Source organism: Antedon mediterranea, chromosome 8 (assembly GCF_964355755.1).
Source record: "Antedon mediterranea chromosome 8, ecAntMedi1.1, whole genome shotgun sequence".
In the NCBI taxonomy this organism is placed as follows: domain Eukaryota; kingdom Metazoa; phylum Echinodermata; class Crinoidea; order Comatulida; family Antedonidae; genus Antedon; species Antedon mediterranea.
This window is the reverse complement of record NC_092677.1, coordinates 19,263,599-19,283,524: the sequence shown is the minus strand read 5'-3', so window position 1 is coordinate 19,283,524 and position 19,926 is coordinate 19,263,599. Positions and strand designations below refer to the sequence as shown.

Sequence of the window (19,926 nt, the reverse complement as noted above, 5' to 3'; positions counted from 1 at the left end):
CAGTCACATGATATAACTGCTAAAGAATCAGCAGTAGCCGAGTTGTTGAAAAAAAAAAGAGGTTTGTGTTAACTTTTTCTTCTTCTAAATATACAGTATGTCTGTTGATTGATGGTAGTAGGTCTTGTCGTCATATACACTGACATCTGATTATTAGTTGGTAGACTTAACGACTTAACTCTAGGAGGCCTTTATTCATAATACTGTAGTGCTACCTACTTGCTCTAGAGACTAGGCCTACTAGCTAGGCTAGTAGTAGGCTAGAGGCCTAGTAGGCCTAGCTAGGCTAGGTCTAACTCTAGCTAGTAGGGCCTACCTAGCCTAAGCCTAGCTAGAGGCGGCGCTAGTTCCGTTTCGCACCTGTTTTTATTTCGACTTCCTTTTGACTCCAAATTGTTAAGCAACTTATTGTGAATACCACACCTTAAAATTGGGCCTCATTAAGTACTTTTATGAAGAAGAATCACATAAAAAGTAACAAATAAATCCTTAAATTGATGATTTTACAGACATGTTTCTCGCATACCGTTCGCGAATTTAGCATACTCGAAGTTCAATATTTTCGTTTCTATGGAGCGCCAGAAGAGCAACAACAATAGATGGTTAAAAACTCAGTGGAATGCGTCTTCTTTTAATGCATTTATTATTGAAATACACGTTTAATTTTAATATATTTTGTCAATAAAAATGCTGTAACATTTTACTGCTAATAATTTGCTGTTTTCAAATAGCAACCAACCCTAGGCCTAAGAGTAAGACTAAGAAAGAGGAATATTATTTAGATCAGGTATACCCCTACAGTACATGTAATATGATGATGAATTTGTCGATTTTCATTCCTAAAAGTTCCTGCAAAAACCATGTACAGTATCAACAGTAATATTTTTGTTGCATTAACATTGACAAAATATGATAAAATTGAACGTAATTTTCACCAATAAATGCATTAAATATACGCAATTTACTGAGTTTTTAGCCCTCTATTATGATTGCTCTTTTGGCACTCCATATAAACAACAACATTGAACATGGAGTATGCGAAATTCACGAACCGAATGTGCGAGAAACACGTCTGTAAATTCATCAATTTAAAGGATTTATTTTTTACTTTTGTGTGATCTCCTTCGTAAAAGTATTTTTGAGGGCTAATTCTAAGGTGTGGTACTCACGATAAAGTTAGTTAACCAATTTTGAGTCGAAATAAACGACAGGTGCGAAACGGAACTAGCGCCCTAGAGGCTAATAGACTAGGCTATACGGCTATACTAACTAGCCTACTCTCTCTACTACTCTAGCCTCTAGTAGGGCCAGGCCTAGTAGTACTACTACTACTAGCTAATACAGGATGCTAGTCAAGTCGCCCCATTGCAAAGTCGCCCGTCACAAACTCGCCTGTCACAAAGTTGCCCCGGCATAGTCGCCCCATCGCAAAGTTGCCCCTAAACATTGAAATAGTGTGTAAAATTACGCAATTGATATTTTTGAGCAAATTGAACTCAAAATAAGGCCATATAAAAAAAAACAACAGTTGATCGTCCCCGCCCGCATGCTTTTTTCAGGCCGCATCAATTTTTATTTTATTTTTTATTTCGATATTTTGTATATAAAACATTGATTCATGTTGTACCTTTGTCGAAAGCTAGGCCTAGCTCTTTCTTTTTTCGTGATCCACAGCCGTCGGGAGCCATCTATTATACACATCGTCGACTGCGATAAATTTGAGGTCATATTCTTTGATTATAGGTCAGCGATGATAGAGGTATCACTGCCGTTGAATGTATGAATATTTTGAATTACACTCATCATGGGTATAATATTTTACATAAACGTCTGGATCTAATTAGAATTTTCACAGCCGCTATATTCTCGCTACTCCTTAAAAATGTTGCCGTGAAGCAAAAAACGACTGGATTTGGAGAACACATGTTTTTGGTTCTACCTTCCGTTTCTATCGATATGTTATGCGCGATTTGAACGATTTGCGCAATTTGAAATTGCGCAAAAAAATCCTTGCGCAATTTGAAATTGCGCAAAGAATTCTTGCGCAATTTAAAATTGCGCAAGGATTTTTTTGCGCAATTTCAAATTGCGCAATCAACTTGCGCAATTTCAAATTGCGCAAGAAAATCTTTGCGCAATTTTAAATTGCGCTGCACAATTTGTAAATTGCGCAAGATAGTTCTTGCGCAATATGACACCTTTGCGCAATTTGAAAACGAACTGTAAATTTTCCCATACATGGCTAGGCTAGGCCTAGGCAGAGGAGTTTAAAATGTAGTATTTTATTATATAAATAAGACCATTTCAATGAAGATAATGTTTAATACTCACTTTTTAAGTTTTTAATATTAGTTTAAGCTAGGCCATGTAACCTAGTCAGTATCAGTAGTCCAGACCCTAGCTAGGCTAGAGTAGTAGGCTATAGCCGGCCGCCCGCGCCGCGCCCGCCTGGTGGAACACCACCGCTTCATTTTCCTTCGTCGGTTCTTCGACGGTATGCTAACTTATAACAATATTTGCACTACTAAAATAAGGAAATGCGATATTTATCTTTAATTTTGAATCATTCTTAGAAATTACTATAAAAATATGGGTGTGCATGATTTCACAATCTGTCGAAAAACCTTGCGCAATTTGCAGATTACTTGCGCAATTTAATACGTTGCTTGCGCAATTTGAAACACATGTTTCAATTCAAATTGCGCAAGGATTTTTTTTGCGCAATTTCAAATTGCGCAAATCGTTCAAATCGCGCATAACAGATATATTCTATACATTTGAGTTACAGTATACACTATTAATATTTATAATTATTGGTTCCTTGGTAGGCCTACTTTTTAGTCCTTTTATCAATTGTTACATAATAATTTGATCTAGGATAGTAGGATACTGCTAGACTAGATAGTAGTTAAACAACATGGTTTTTATTTGTGTTTCGATTCGGACTGCAACAAAAATCGTGAAGCCGGCCCTTGGTATGCGAGAACGGTGTAGTGGACGGCCGACGTACTCTCGCAGACATTTTCTCTGATTTTGCAGGCGGCGAATTCGATCAAGGTGGACCGATAGGAGACCAATACCAAACTACGGAGGTGAGTAATTGTTCGGTAAAAAATGTTCATACAGAAGTAACAAAACTGTAGGCTAGCATATTGTCGCGAGAGAGTGTAGAGTTTGCCTATCCATAGAGGGGTGAATCGACCCGGCTGGGTTGAAACTGTCCCATATATATAGGCTAGATGTTTACGGACGTGTTCGGGTACATGACCCACGTCCTGTTTAAAATATGTGTGTATGCATTGATATTCCCTCCCTCTTTGGATGTCATATTATCATATTATTGTCATGTTCAGAATTCTTTCAACACAACTGAATTTACCATATATTTACCCCTACTCTTTTTCATTCTTTATTCTAGTGTGAAGAATGCCTCAAGTGGCGAGTATGTTATGCAGCACATGTTCTGAAGCGTGACCAAGGGCAGCTCTTGGAACGAGAACTGGACACACTGTCGTATTCATGTGGAACTTGTTTTCAAGACATCCTGGGAGAGGACGATTCTATTGTTTTTGTCAATGACAAAATGACATGTGCCCTGCCTCTCGAAGCAGCTTATTACATAACATTCACAGACCCCCTGTGCTTTTATTGTGGAACTGAGCACAATTTATCAATTGAGAACATGAATTATCCACTTTGTAGTGAATGCAAGGAATCAGGCAAAACACCCAAAAGGAAAAACACTAGAGCATTTGTGCCACAGTAGGCTAATAATATCCAGAAGTTTGATATAAAGTCAAAGTGTACAAAAAGGACTTTTATTGTGACCCCCTGATAAAATAAAAAAAAAGGTGTATTTTAATATTTGCTGTTCTGTATACTTATGTTTGTTTAGACATCTTACAGTACTTACCATATTTATTTGAATTGTCAGGAAGGGTGTATGCGAGGGGTGGGAGTGATTTTTATTCATAGCGGCATGTTTATTCAAGAAAATACGGTAGTGAGTCGCCATCTTGGAAAAATAAAAAATAAAAATAAAAAGAGCCTCTTCCTTCCTTTTTTTAGAAAACCAGGACGATCAACTGTTGTTTTTTTTTACATGGCCTAACATGGAACATGTATAAGGGGAATCCTGGCCGTGTAGTCTAGTAGTAGTCTCGATTGGCAACGCTCCCATCACTTAAAAGTTAAACGATGCGCTAGCTCAGCAGCGAGAAAAACTCGTAATTACTCCGAATTTTACAATGATGTCAGTCGCGTTCGAAATCTTCACTGTCTACAGTCTTGTTTAATTTAAAATTAAATGAACACCCGATATGGGGATATTTATTAGGTTTGATAATTAGATTGTTTTAAACCAAAAGGTTGAAATGAATTTCTTAGTAAAATGATCACTGTGCTGTTGATTAAAAGGCGAATCACAATTTCTGAAACCAATCGGAGCTGTGCCTTCTGGCAGCTGTTTCCTCACAGCTGCTACGTGTTTCTGCTGACCGGGGATTCCACTTTTAAACAAGGCCATATACAATTTGAGTTAGTGTTTACCGACCGACCAAGAGTCGTGTTGCACGCGCTTAAAACATGCATAACTGTACTACTGGTTTTTCCATGGTCAAAATGTGCGTCTTAATTTTACTAAAATAGCTGCATATATTGTAAAACTTTATTTTGAAAAGTCATAACCATAATAATATTAAATAACAATAGACATATAACTTGTCACTAAATGTAAATGATCAATAGGTAGCCTATAACACTTATTGTCTTACATAATGCTGTTTGTTTTAACCAATCTATACAAAGGCCTACTATATCACTTTTATACATTTATTATATTATCCTAAAAAATGAGCTGTATCCACGCGTAGGTTGAAGAAAGATTCGTAATTGTGGCTCTGGTAACTCATTTTAAAATCATATTAAATTAATTAATAATAATAATAAATTTCTTATTTGTCAGTCTTCAGGGCAGGTATACGACTGTGTACAGTGGATTCTGGAATAGTAGGCATGATTAGTATTCGTTTACGATGATCTTTTCCCTACAGCATAAACATAACCAGATTAAATACTTTTTAAACTGCAAATGTTTGGTATCCACTTTAATTTCATGTGAATTGTAGGTAAATTAGCCTACTGTATATAACTGTGGGATGATTTGGGAAAGCGATATATACGGTATAAAAAAGCATTAGCAATATGCGAGTAAATACTACATGGCCTGACCGCAAGTAAAATATGATACATATGACGTAGTATATATCTGGGCATGCGTAGAGGAACTCCTGGATTGGAGTAGGGAGATTTAGATCCTTCCTCCATTATAGAGCGCCAAATTTCATGAAACGCCACAAAAGTCAAAACATGTCGCACATTTCGGCCATATACCTGGCGGCCGGCCCATGACAATAGCCAGAAATCATGCGGAGATTTGTTTTCGCCGATTGAAACCAAGAATAATATCTGTATGGTGAAACTAGAGGATGTCAAGTCGTCGTCCCATTACAAAGTCGCCCTAATACAAAGTCGCCCTAAAACAAAATCGCCCTATCACAAAATAAATACATTTATTGTTATCCTAAAATAAGAGCTGGTATCAACTTGTAGATCATAGAAAGAATCCTAATTGTTGTCTAAAAATATTTAATAAAGTAGGCAGGCTCTGGTGACAAATTTTTAAATCATTATTATCAACATTTTCGAAACTTCAAATCAGTGGTAATCTTTTTAGAAATGCAACAAAACAAGAAACTTTGTTTAATGATTTTCAAAAAGCACATTACTTCATTGAAACCTGTAACATAAAACTGAAAACACAAATAATTTAGATAAACATATTCATAATGATACTGTAACATTTAGCGAGACCAAAATAAAGCGTGATCAATATCAAACACAACCGATATGAAACAGCATATCTAGTGGCGCTCCATACAAAATACCAGACCAAAATAAAACCGAGAATACTATTACCTCTTCTTTGTCTAGCTAGTCTGGTAAGATATTTTCCATACTTGGCAACAAAAAAATAAATAAAAAACGTTAATTGAATTTTGAATTTAAACTATTTTAACGTAAGGGCGATTTTGTGTTTAGGCGACTTTGCGCTGCGGCGAACTTGCGTGCTGGTGTACAAGCAAGGCCTCGCCCTAGGCCTAGATAGGGCCTAGTAGAGAGTAACAAATATTGAGTAAGACACTTCGAGCTGCTGCATGTGTCATGCGCTGACTGCTTTTTCGTAACTCGACATATGTAAATGGTGACGTTTTCTATCACCAATAATAAAATAAACGATAACTAAATTTTCCTTTGTGTACTTTACCAGTTTATATGTATACGATATTAAATAAAAGTATTAAAACAAATTGAATGTTTGTATTCTATTTTCAACTTAACCATCACTCAAACGCCACAAGATTTCTATCTTATTGGCCACTGTCTACTTCCTTTTGTTATTGGGCACTGCCTACTTCCTTTTGTTATTGGCCACTGCCTACTTCCTTTTGTTATTGGCCACTGCCTACTTCCTTTTGTTATTGGCCACTGCCTACTTCCTTTTGTTATTGGCACTGCCTACTTCCTTTTGTTATTGGCACTGCCTACTTCCTTTTGTTATTGGCCACTGCCTACTTCCTTTTGTTATTGGCCACTGCCTACTTCCTTTTGTTATTGGCCACTGCCTACTTCCTTTTGTTATTGGCCACTGCCTACTTCCTTTTGTTATTGGCCACTGCCTACTTTCTTTTGTTATTGGCCACTGCCTACTTCCTTTTGTTATTGGCCACTGCATACTTCCTTTTGTTATTGGCCACTGCCTACTTCCTTTTGTTATTGGCTACTGCCTACTTCCTTTTGTTATTGGGCACTGCCTACTTCCTTTTGTTATTGGGCACTGCATACTTCCTTTTGTTATTGGGCACTGCCTACTTCCTTTTATTGATTACTTTTTAATCATCATAATATTTATCATTCTTTATTCTTCTCGTTATATACTTTACCTGAATATATTATGTTCATTTTCTTGAAGGAAGAAATAAATGTTAAGTTGAAATTGAAATTGACATTTATTATTTGTGTATTACTGTACTTTAACATTAAATAGATTAGTAGATGCAGTGTATTTCAAATACTATATTTGTAATATTACAATTGGTATTGTTTTCACCAAATTTATATCCATGCAGGATCACCATGAAGCAAGTACGATTATGTTGTGTGTTTTCTGCATTGTTCATGGTTGTCATGGCTGCCACAAATCCAGATGAGGTTCTAAGCTTGCCAGGCTTACTGAAGCAACCAGCTTTTCCACATTATTCAGGTTACCTCAAAGCAACTGGAACAAAACAATTACATTACTGGTACAAAATCTTTGATTTTTTCATATAATATTTACACTTTACACACACTGTGTATAAAACAATGTTTTAAAAACTAAAAAAACGGTATTAAATGTAAATATCCAATAATACAGTAATGGTACAGTTGATTGGAAAACTAGAATATCTCCTATAGACCTCGAAAAACATTTTAAATTTTAGTCAGAATCCTAAGATGTTTTGGCCCAGCCAATGTGTCTATATGCTATATTTTTTTTAATATACCGTAGGTGCATAAAGTGGAGTCCTCCTAGATGTCAGGATTTTTTCTCACAAAATGATCTTAACTCCCAAAGACTTGTTTTGAGACTTTGTGTAGAGAACCTTAAGTAGAGCCGAATTCCCACATCTCTGTAGGAAAGTGACTTTTACTCTTGGCAATCTTTGTGTGCCAAGAAAAATATGTTATTTAATTTTAATTTTAAAAGTTAACTATTCATTTTAATTTTTGTGCAGGCTAATAACTTCAACACATAAGATAACTGACCCTATCATAGTGTTTTTGTATGGTGGACCAGGATGTAGCTCATTATTCAGCCTATTTGCAGAGAATGGACCATTTATAGTAAATGATGATGGAGTTAATCTAGATTACAATGAATATAGCTGGAACTCAGTAAGTTTAGTATGAACTATTAAACGCGAATTCATTCCTCAATTGACTGTTAGTTTCTTCTAAAAGGCCTTACCATAAAAACCAAACAGCATGCAGACATGATAAAAACATGGTTCCTAAAATTTAACATTCATTTAACATTATTTGTCTCTTCAGAATATTTCATCACGTTTAAAAGAACGCGCATCTTGCTTCTACAATTTCCTTGACAAATGTTAATACGTGCTTAGAAAAATTTCTTCAGAAAATCTTTATTTTAATGACTTCATCATGTTCAAAATTAGCATTCATTTTCTCTATGCTATACAGGCATATATACAGGCATATTCTGTATATATTATAATACAATAAACACAATTCAGCACTGTAAAAATACTGAAATTGATGGTTAACACAGGCGAAATCAGGCATAGAAAAATTTGAAACCTCCTGGTAATATACCGATAATGAATTAATTATAACTCAACTGTCTTTAAATACTATATTCCCATTTATTTTGTTTTACCCAGGCTTGTGAATGTATCTTTATCAGTAGTAAGAACTAATAAGAATTAACTTTTTCTAGTTTGCAAACGTGCTGTATCTTGAATCACCAGCCGGTGTAGGATATTCATTTTCAGATGATAAACAATACAAGACTGATGATGACCAGGTATTATTTTATTATTAACATTTGTAGTACATGATATCTACACTCAGTAACCCCTTTATTATAATAAATGTTTGAAGATTAGAGTAATTTAATTGAATTGCTAGTTAATTAATAATTATCAGATTTTAGCCCTGTACAAAAAAGAAAACTTGAGATTCTAGTGTGAATCTATACAGAATGGTACTGTAGCTTTACCCATTGTTGTTCTTTTAATTAATGAAGAGTATCTGTTGTAGATTGCACTGTTGGGAGATACCTTGCACTAGCTATGTTGTGCCATTGCAGTGCCATAGCCTAAACATCCTTATCAACAGATTTGATGACAAATTAATGAATAATGAAATTGGTATAACTGAGAGTAATGTCACAATCTATATTATAAATTATGGTTAATTCTGACATAGGCGAGCACAATGCAAAAACTTCGGTACAAATCTCCGCCTTGGATACCTACCCTATCTATCTCAGATGTACCGCGAAACGTAGATTTGATAACATTAGTTTTCACATCGACGCTATTGTTCCATATTTCTATCTTTATAAAGAGTTTTTTAACAAAATTTATGATTTCAACAGTAGATTTTCTACTCAATTTCAATTCTTCGCGGGTCAAAGTAATTTCCGGGTTCACCTTGCAACAACCTGGTTTTAACTATTTTCTCTCTTTTATACACAAGGGAGCAGTTAAAATAATAGATTTGACCCTAAAGGTGACTGGAAACAGGCACTTTCCATCAATAAATAGTGTCCCTTTGGAAGAAGGAAGGAAAAAACCGATAGGACTAGCCATTTCAGTTTTTTGTTTATTTTAGGAACGGACCGCGCGTGTGTGAAGGTACAGTAGTTAAAAAATAAAAATTACTCTGCAAATTAATAAAGATCAAATTAAATATACGCCATAAAGAATCTGAATATATTGTGGGAAATAGTATTATAAAATTACGGTACATAGGGAGATTTGATGATAAGACATTTTGTTTAAAATCGAGTGAAATCCCGATATTTGATTGAGTAAGCTGGCAGGAATAACTGTAGGCTATCTGTGTCCCGTTAGGACCGAGATGTCTGCCCATGTTGCAAGCTGTAATGTCTTCTTTCTTGGGCCCACTCTGTCACGGCAGTTAGTTTCAAAAGATGTTTAAATTAAATAATGTATTAATAATTATTAGGATGGTATTTATTTGAATAAACGCCTCTCCAATAAAACATCACTTTGAATAATAATCATTATACTATTTGTAGTAGAATTCATCGCACTGTTATCTACAATTTACCAAGCATTTGTTATTCTTTTTTACCACTTTTCATATCTATTAGAGGATTTCATTTGATTATAAATGTTACCATATTATTAAAACTAAAAAAATGAACATATATCCCTCGAATAAGCACCTCCCTCAAATGAACCCCGCCTCCCCAAAGGGCCCTACCAAACAATAAACACTATACTTTAAAATGTTATTAATCATCTAAAACACTGTGAAACAGGCCCTGTTTCTGCTGCCAAGAAAATACCGTATGTTATACGGTATTTTTTTAATACCGTATAGGCCTATATACCATATTTTTTTGGCAGCAGAAACTGCGCTCATAAAAAAAATACCATATTTTGTATACCGTATTTTTTCCACAAAATTTGTGGATAAAATACGGTATTTACAAATTTATACCGTATTTTTTGTACCCTTTTCTGCTGCCAATAAAAAATACCGTATTTTTTTACCTGCGACATGAGGTCAACAGCGTGTTTTTATTTTCTGTCGCTGTCAGCTGTTTTACACAAAAATGTGGAGCAAAGACGTCACAGTATTTACTATATAAATCTGTGTGGGGTGGGGAAGCTAAAATGTCCGGCCAACTAAAAGGTACAGTAATAAAAGGGACAACCACATTTATAAAGACATTTCTAAAAAAATAAAGCAGGAGTACGGAATTAATGACTAATTGTCTCCAAAGCAAGTAAACTCAAAGCTGAAGAGCCTGCGAAAGCAGTACAACAAAAAGACAATAACTCGGGGAGGCAACGAATTACTTGTCCCCATCACTAGAGCAAGACTGTTGAAAGTGAACTTCCTTTATTGCGAATTTTAATTATTGACCAAATAAATGAATAACCATTTGGGTAAAAAGGATGAAATTTAACACGACCACCCAAGAAGTATTGTTAGCAGAAACGGGGTACTAAAAAATACGGTATAAAAAATACTGTATTTTATACCGTATTTTGAGCAGTTGCAGCAGAAACAGGCCCACAGAGTAGTTTAGTTTTACGAATGTCAAGCATTTTCAATGATGGTAACCGACAGAAAACGTACAAGGAGAACATTTTTATCATTCCGAGAACCATCGTCTACACTTCCTAGAGGGGGAGCGAGCTCACCCTCTAGTATAATATAATGTTTTTAAAGGTTAAAAATTAAGGGTTTTGGTTCCCTGTCAATTTTTGTTTAATAAACTTTAATTCTGTTGTTTCAATAGATCACAGAAGATCATTATGCTGCTTTACAATCATTCTTCACAAAGTACAGTGGTTTTAAGGTGAATCCATTGTACCTGGTAGGGGAAAGTTATGCCTCGGTTTATGTCACTTTATTAGCAATGAAGATGATTAATGAAGCAGAAGGCATGAATCTGAAAGTAAGTTACACATAATTGAGATAGTAAGCCTTGTTTTGTTTTTAGTTCATACAGTATGTTGATAGGAACCATTGCACTCAAGCATGTGTATGCAGGTACATGTCAGTGAGCCCCTTTCTCACAGAGTTGTGTGCCAGGAATATTGCGGGAATATACCATTACCATGCAGGTATGGTTTTCTGTGAGAACGGGTCGTCTTGGCATCATGCCGGCACCATGCCGGGATCGACATTACCTGCTTTAGACCTAGTAATATTCTAGGGATATTCCCCGCAATGCCAGACGGGCATTCTGTGAGAAGGTATCGCCGTTATATTCCGGGGTTCCCCGTCGAGGCTTTGACACCTTGCGCGGTCAAGTGTATCACTTTGGCGCCTATTCAATTCAATTAACAATAATAATGTCGAACTGGAGGGATAATGAGATAAGAGAGCTGCTTAAAATAAGGGGACAAGAAGAGATTTGTAGCATAATCTATAGGCCGCTAGGCTAGGCCATAACATAGCTCTTTGTTGGTGCCTGACCTTTCGTCGCCTTGTAAATTGTAGGCCTACAGCCTTCTAAGGTGTTTTACAGATTGCCGATGACGGCAAATTAATTGCTATACCTGTATAATATATGCACAATATACTGTACATAGCATGTATTGCATAAATATGCTATAAAGGAAGATAATAATCTGTAACTTAACATTCGCCGCCATATCATCGCTAGACAAAAATAATAACAATAAAGGACGCCCTCAATAATTATTTTGTCAGAGACTTTTTATTGGCCGAATATGCCCGACTCCTTTCTCACAGAAAGCCGGGGGTGTGTAGAAAGCGACGACCTCGAATTGGACGACCCGGGCGACCTCGAATTGGACGACCCATAACACGAAACCGACGACCCCTAATTATTAGGGGTAATAGCCTAGGCCTAAGTGTGGTATAACACAATAACACAACAATAAAGGACGCCCTCAATAATTATTTTGTCAGAGACTTTATATTGGCCGAATATGCCCGACTCCTTTCTCACAGAAAGCCGGGGGTGTGTAGAAAGCGACGACCTCGAATTGGACGACCCCAACGACCCGGGCGACCTCGAATTGGACGACCTAGAATTGGACGACCCATAACACGAAACCGACGACCCATAACACGAAACCGACGACCCCTAATTATTAGGGGTAATAGCCTAGGCCTAAGTGTGGTATAACATCCCGAAGCCGAACATAGCCAAAGATCTTTAAACCATACCTTAATACTCGCAAGCAAGCAATTGATTGAAAAAATACAGAAATATCGCCATTTGATACTGAATGTGTCAACACGAACAAACGAACAGATATGGAACGCCAAGAGTGCATCATTAAAACTGCATTCGACTCGATTAGCACACGAAATATCATAAACATGGCAAACCAGGTCAAAACGGCCCCCTTTTCAGCGGCGGGTAAAGTTTGACCGTATACAATGCATGTGTGAAATGTAAAGCTTTCTTATGGCCCTCCTCATGCACATGTTCACAACACGCTGCTTGGTAGGCCTATATTGTTTGTTATAAGAAGACGAGATGTATTTAATCGAGTCGAATGCAGTTTTAATGATGCACTCTTGGCGTTCCATATCTGTTCGTTTGTTCGTGTCGACACATTCAGTATCAAATGGCGATATTTCTGTATTTTTTCAATCAATTGTTTGCTTGCGAGTATTATATAAGGTATGGTTTAAAGATCTTTGGCTATGTTCGGCTTTGGGATGTTATACCACACTTAGGCCTAGGCTAGGCTATAGGGGTCGTCGGTTTCGTGTCGTCCAATTCTAGGTCGTCCAATTCGAGGTCGCCCGGGTCGTTGGGGTCGTCCAATTCGAGGTCGTTGTTTTCTACACACCCAGAAAGCCGGTATATACCGGTTATATTTCCGGCACGATAGTCCGATGAGAATGGGTATATGCCGGTAACGATACCGGCACGACGCCAGCACTGTATTGCAGGCACATCTGTGAGAAAGGGGCTATGAGCACTCAAGCATGTGTATGCAGGTACATGTCAGTGTGAACAGTCTTTGTTGCTATGTTGTGCATGGTTGTTATTATTAACATACTGTAGAGTTGTTCTTTGTATGTACAAAAAACAATTGGTTATTAATATTTTCAAATTACAAATTATAACATTTTAATGTACATTTTTACTGACTGACCAGCCAAACAACCACCAGCCAAACAACCACCAGCCAAACAACCACCAGCCAAACAACCACCAGCCAAACAACCACCAGCCAAACAACCACCAGCCAAACAACCACCAGCCAAACAACCACCACCCAAACAACCACCACCCAAACAACCACCACCCAAACAACCACCACCCAAACAACCACCACCCAAACAACCACCACCCAAGCAACCACCACCCAAGCAACCACCACCCAAGCAACCACCACCCAAGCAACCACCACCCAAACAACCACCACCCAAACAACCACCAGCCAAACAACCACCACCCAAACAACCACCACCCAAACAACCACCACCCAAACAAACACCACCCAAACAAACACCACCCAACAACCACCACCCAAACAACCACCACCCAAACAACCACCACCCAAACAACCAGGTTTAACCAAATGATAGGAGTGCTAAATGAATGACTCAATGTAATATGTTAATAAACTTATTATTTGGCAATTATTTAAGTACTTTTTATATTTTAGGGTATTGCTTCTGGGAATGGATTGAACAGTGTACAGAAGAATGTAGACTCAATCGTTCCATATATTTATTACCATGGATTGATTGGAAATGAGTAAGCATGTATATAACATTATCATACAAAGTCTTGAACTAATTGTCAACCAAGATCTTGCTTAGTTGAAGGCCAAGCTCCTCTGGGAACTATTCTGTTTTTCAGTTATTAGAAATTACTATTACTCCTATTTTATATATTTATAAAAAAGTGTTTGACACATTGCCTGAAGAAAAGGTTTTTAGGTCTTGGGCTCTTTTAACAATTCTGTAAAGTTGGTATACAAATTTGTGATTTTACAACAGGTTTAATATTTGCAATTTCTTCATGAGAAAAGAGCTGCACCTGCACACCAAGTTTTAAAAAGTTTCAGCTCGATTGGAGCAATTTTAAAATTTTGACCTTGACCAAACTTGCTCTTTCTTATACCGAGCTGCACCCACCCACCAAGTTTGAAGACCATGCAACCCCCTAGTCTCTGAATAAACACAGACAGACAGACATATGCAAAGAGATTTGGTGAATTATAATATAGATTGTTGATGATGTAGAAAGATTGAATCTCTCATTGTGAAGTCTGCCTATTACAAGCAATTTATTATATTACATATATAATTTTTATATCATGTGTGTTTAGCAAGTGGACATTACTTCAAGACCAATGTTGTGAAGACGACCAGTGTTCTTACTTCAATAACACCAATAGTAACTGTACAGATACTGTAAGTAATATTGCAATATACTGTAGTAGTTTTTTACCACGTTATGCTATGTGAAGTTTGCAAATAGTGTGTGTATGAAAACATCCAGCTCCAATTATTAATGGGAATAAAAATGTATTCATCATAATAATGGGGAAATCATAAAATGCATAATTTAAATATTATTTTTAAAACAAATTTAAAATAAAACAAACAATGACACATTTCTTCCCCACTTTAATTAGCAGTTACTGTATATCAAATTAAAATTGGCAAAAATACAACCTGTGAAATGTAAATCTTTTAAACATTTTTGCCTGTTTAGGTAAATGGAATTTACCAAATGGTCACATCTGTTGGACTGAACATTTACAATCTAAATTCTGACTGTGTAGAGAGCAAGAAATACCCAAGCCGTGACAAGTACAGCAAACATGGAGAGGACCTATTCAGTAGAAAGGTATTTGATAGGCAACTATCAGTTTAATTCATTCACCCTGTTAAATGAAAAAATTCACTGTATGCTATCTCCAGTAAACAGTTATAGTGTTACAACAATGGACTCCGGGAAGGTCCATTGACATGACAGTGTAACCTGTTGCTATTATATACTTGTGCAATAACATACCTTTTAATATCTATATGTAAATGTATTTATTCTGTATTAATACTACTAAATTGGTCATTCGAAGTCACTGAATATAAGAACATGCTTATACTTTGAACACTAATGTTTCTTGAAAAGCCGCACACAATAGGCTATGTTAAGGACCTGATTAATTAATGTCATTCACTTATTGCGTTGAATATTAATTAATTAATCGCACACTTATCCCTGATACATTTCGTAAATCACAGGTAGGGCAGTGAAAAAACAAATGCACTTATTAGATAGGAAGAGCAAACTGGCTTTTGAAATTGCGACAAGTGGAGAATCCCTTTTTAGGACGTGGATTTAATAACCTACCAACTGGTTCTACGAGGTTATTTTTCTGTAGTTTGCAAATGAGTTTGAAAAAGTAGGCTACGATCGTTTTGCCAATTTTGAGCATGTCGCTATTATTAGTCATTTTCAGCAATTTATCTTCTTGCCCTTCTATATTCGACATATATACGTACATATACACGCTGTGTCAGTTCCTAATGTACACCCTTGATTAATATTCACAATGCAATGTGAATTACAGTATAAATGGTTATTCTATAGGTTCTAAGATGACTAAAAAGTTTACAATTGAATCAAAGTAAATACAGCTATTTATTTATTTTTGTTGAAAGAATTTCATTTAGCTTCGATTTTGTATAGATGACAAATTTCGTTTTTGTAAAAGCACAAGTTAACGGAGTACTTACTCGAACGTTTCGATCTCTATCAGAGATCCTTCTCAACTGACTGCGGAGTGTTACTGCAGCTTGGTCATTCTTGACGTCATCTGTTGATGACGTTGTACGCCTCCGGTTGTAGGTTGGAGGAGAAGAGGCCCTCAAAGTTGTCGAAAATCGCCTAACAACAGATCCGACACTTCTGGATAGAACTAAACTACATGTGACAGACATAATGGAGCTCCTCGGTTTAATTGTGAACAAAACCTATTTCTCGTTCAATGGTAACATTTATAGGCAAATACAAGGCATTGCTATGGGAAGCCCAATAAGTCCTATATTGGCGAACTTGTATCTAGAGTGGCTCGAACATCAAGCCATAAACACGGCACCCACTAACATCAAGCCTGTGTATTGGAAACGATACGTTGATGATGTATTAGCTATCATCCCCATAGGTACAGTACATACATTTAACACACATCTTAATAACATCGATATAACTGACAATATCAAGTTCACCACAGAATCGATGACAAACAACACAATACCTTTCCTGGACATGCTCATCACACTCAATGACAATGGAACAGTTACCACCTCAGTCTATCGGAAGCCCACTCACACAGACCAATATTTACATTTCAACTCACATCATCCACTCGAACACAAACTGGGGCTTATAAACACGCTTGTGGACAGAGCTGAGAAGGTAGTGGGAGATATGGATTTGAGGAAAGTTGAGATGGATAACATCAAGAAAGCGTTACACAACTGCCAGTATCCAGAGTGGTCCTTCCAGAGAGTTATGGAAAACCAAAAAAGAAAAAAGAACAAAGGACACGAACCACAGAAGGAAAAGATCAAGATGCGAGGTAGCATAGGAATCCCCTATGTAAAAGGAATGGCAGAAAGAATACGACGCACTCTCTCCTATCACAATGTCGGAACCTATTTCCTACCCCAAAATAAAATCAAGAATAGCCTCGTCCACCCAAAAGATAAAATCGAGAAGATGGATACATGTGGAGTAATCTACGAAGTCACCTGCCGCAACTGTCCACAAGTTTACATTGGGGAAACAGGGAGGGCATTACAAACACGAATTAATGATCACAAAAAAGATGTTACAACAAACACGGGGGGAGTAATGACTAGGGCCTCCAGAACATCCACATCTTCGATCATACACAAATCTGCCATTACAGAACATGTCATAAAACACAATCATGTACCGAACTGGGAGGCTACCATCTTAACCAAAGAGCCTAAACGCAAAGACAGACAGATTAGAGAATCATTACATATAAGGAGAAATAAAGAGAAGACCATGAACCGGGACACTGGAGCCCACGAACTCTCGCATTTGTACAATGATTTGATAGACACATCACCTGGCCGAGCCCCGCACAACCTCCAACCTACAACCGGAGGCGTACAACGTCATCAACAGATGACGTCAAGAATGACCAAGCTGCATTAACACTCCGCAGTCAGTTGAGAAGGATCTCTGATAGAGATCGAAACGTTCGAGTAAGTACTCCGTTAACTTGTGCTTTTACAAAAACGAAATTTGTCATCTATATTTATTTTTGATTGAGTTACTAATGAATAATTGTTGTGCCAGGTATAAAGATAACACCGTTTAACTTTTTTTTATATAAAGAGCCTATCAAAGGGAGACAATGTCCTACCATGTATTAACACTACTGCCATAACAACGTACTTGAACAACCCCTATGTACGGCAAGCACTACACATTAATAGTGGAGTACCAGCATGGACTGTGTGCAATGATAACATTGCAGACTCATATGTAATGAAGTATCAAGATCTAACGGATATGTATAAGAAACTGTTGGCTCTTTACGTAAGATATTTTACAATTTATAAATGCTTTATTAGACAAATATTGTAATTTCAAGCAAGTTTTTGATTGTAGTGGACGTAAACTGAATGGAGGAAAATTCTAAGCAGTTGATCCGACTGGTACTTGATGAACTATTCTAGGGTTTTTTCCTGTGCAGTTTAATCCAATAAAAGTCAAGCCATATTTATTTCCCTTTATTTACTGGTAAATGACATGGATCCAGAAAGTATGTATGGAAAATAAATAAGCCCTTAGAGAACATAAGAATTTATTAAATTAATTTGATTTTAAAAAATGAGGCGATGTCTTCCTTCGTCCTCACTATATCACTGTCTTATTGTATAATGTTAAATTTAAAAAAAAATATAATACACTTGAGTGTATCCCTACCAGTATTAGTTCTACTATAAAACAGGAAAGTAATATTTATATAATTAATGTTGTTGAACAACTTTTCAACTCATTTAATTGACAAAATTCAATACTATTATTATGACAAAAATATTAAATTATTTTCTTTGTAGGAGTTACGATTTCTATTTTACAATGGTGATGTAGACTTAACTTGCAATGCCCTTGGTAACGAGTGGTTTGTGAAGGATCTTGGGAAGACTGTGTCTGTGCAATGGCGTCCATGGCTATATAACAATGGATATGATCAGATTGCTGGATTCATACAGGAATATGAAGACCACTTGGCCTTTGTTACAATTAAGGTATTGTTTTTTTTCTGTGGCGCAAATATTTGGTTTCTATTATGTCCCTGGACTCTTGGGTAACCCCTTAAAATAGTCCTGCAACTGCCCCTGATTTATGTCCAAGATTCTGTTGCTCCTTAAAATGCATAACCAAACATACAAGCCCAAAAGTGTCTGGCTTTTGAAAAGGTCATGAATCACTCTCCTTTGTAATTGTTTTTGTTAAAGAATTGTAAACTTGACTTGAATTGTTTGCTTGTTTTTATAGGGAGCTGGACATATGGCAGCGATGGATAACCCAAATGCTGCTCATCAACTTCTCTACAACTTCTTATATAATCGCCCATACTAAATGTCATACTGAACATGGTGGTGGTATTTGTTTGTACCTTGGTAAGTGGAAGGTAATTGTACATAAGTCCAAAAAAGTAAAACAATTAACTTCCACTTATATAATAGGCAGAAGCCATATGAAATTATTCCAGTACTTATGTGTAATGGTAACTTTGTTTTTTTTTTGTGGGTTGGATTACTTTGTATTACAAGTGAAAATTAATTACATAGATTACAAATATTTAAAACTATTTTGTACTTTTTAATTACCCAACATTAGATATGTATTAATTACAGTTAAATTGATGTAAGGATGAATGAAGTCTAACATTATAATTATAATTTTATAACAAGGAGGTTGAGGATGATTTTGTGATACTGCACAAGCATGTGATTATTATTCGGTAGTGGCAAATAATTTATAACAAGAATCTTCTGTTTGTTGGAATCACATAATAATTTTGAATTGTAGGATAGAATAGAGCTAATGGGCTGGAGTATCACAGAGAGGATATTCTTGTGTTATAAGGTTCTGTGGTAGTAGTCATTAACTGTTGGCAGCATATTTGTATGTAACATTCCAGTTGTAGGGTAGTGGTGAAGACGGATCATATTAATAACAATAATTTATATATTTTTTAATTAGCATTTTATAAACCTTTTTTTTGTGTTTAAAACAGTATAAGTGATTGTATTTATAAGTGAATACATTTAATTATATATAAGTTTTTTTAAACCCCAAAACTACAGTTCAATATTTGTTATTAAACTCTAAATATGCTTTCAAATATATTTTGTGTAATTTAATATCAAAGGACATTTTTACGCACTACACTTTTGACATTCTCGTTTCACAGGGAAGTATTAATAATAATAGCGGTGTCCCAACAGAGGGCTGTAAATTATGAATAAACTGTATTTTTAATGATAACTTTGAAATAAAAGCATAAAGGCAACCTTGAAAAACGAAACTTTGTTTTT

At 36.1% G+C, this 19,926-nt stretch overlaps 1 protein-coding gene and 1 pseudogene across 1 annotated transcript; both read left to right on the top strand.

Annotated features, from left to right (window-relative positions):
- The first annotated feature begins 2 nt into the window (after positions 1 to 2).
- LOC140057295 (lysosomal protective protein-like) lies at positions 3 to 19,914 on the top strand. Its single transcript, XM_072102891.1, has 11 exons — positions 3 to 61; positions 7,188 to 7,361; positions 7,836 to 7,995; positions 8,561 to 8,647; positions 11,126 to 11,284; positions 13,989 to 14,080; positions 14,658 to 14,742; positions 15,047 to 15,181; positions 17,711 to 17,914; positions 18,439 to 18,630; positions 18,881 to 19,914. The coding sequence occupies exons 2-11, from the start codon at positions 7,195 to 7,197 to the stop codon at positions 18,962 to 18,964; spliced, it is 1,365 nt and encodes a 454-aa protein (XP_071958992.1). The 5' UTR covers positions 3 to 61; positions 7,188 to 7,194; the 3' UTR covers positions 18,965 to 19,914.
- LOC140057297 (uncharacterized) lies at positions 2,768 to 4,027 on the top strand (annotated as a pseudogene).
- Positions 19,915 to 19,926: the final 12 nt, after the last annotated feature.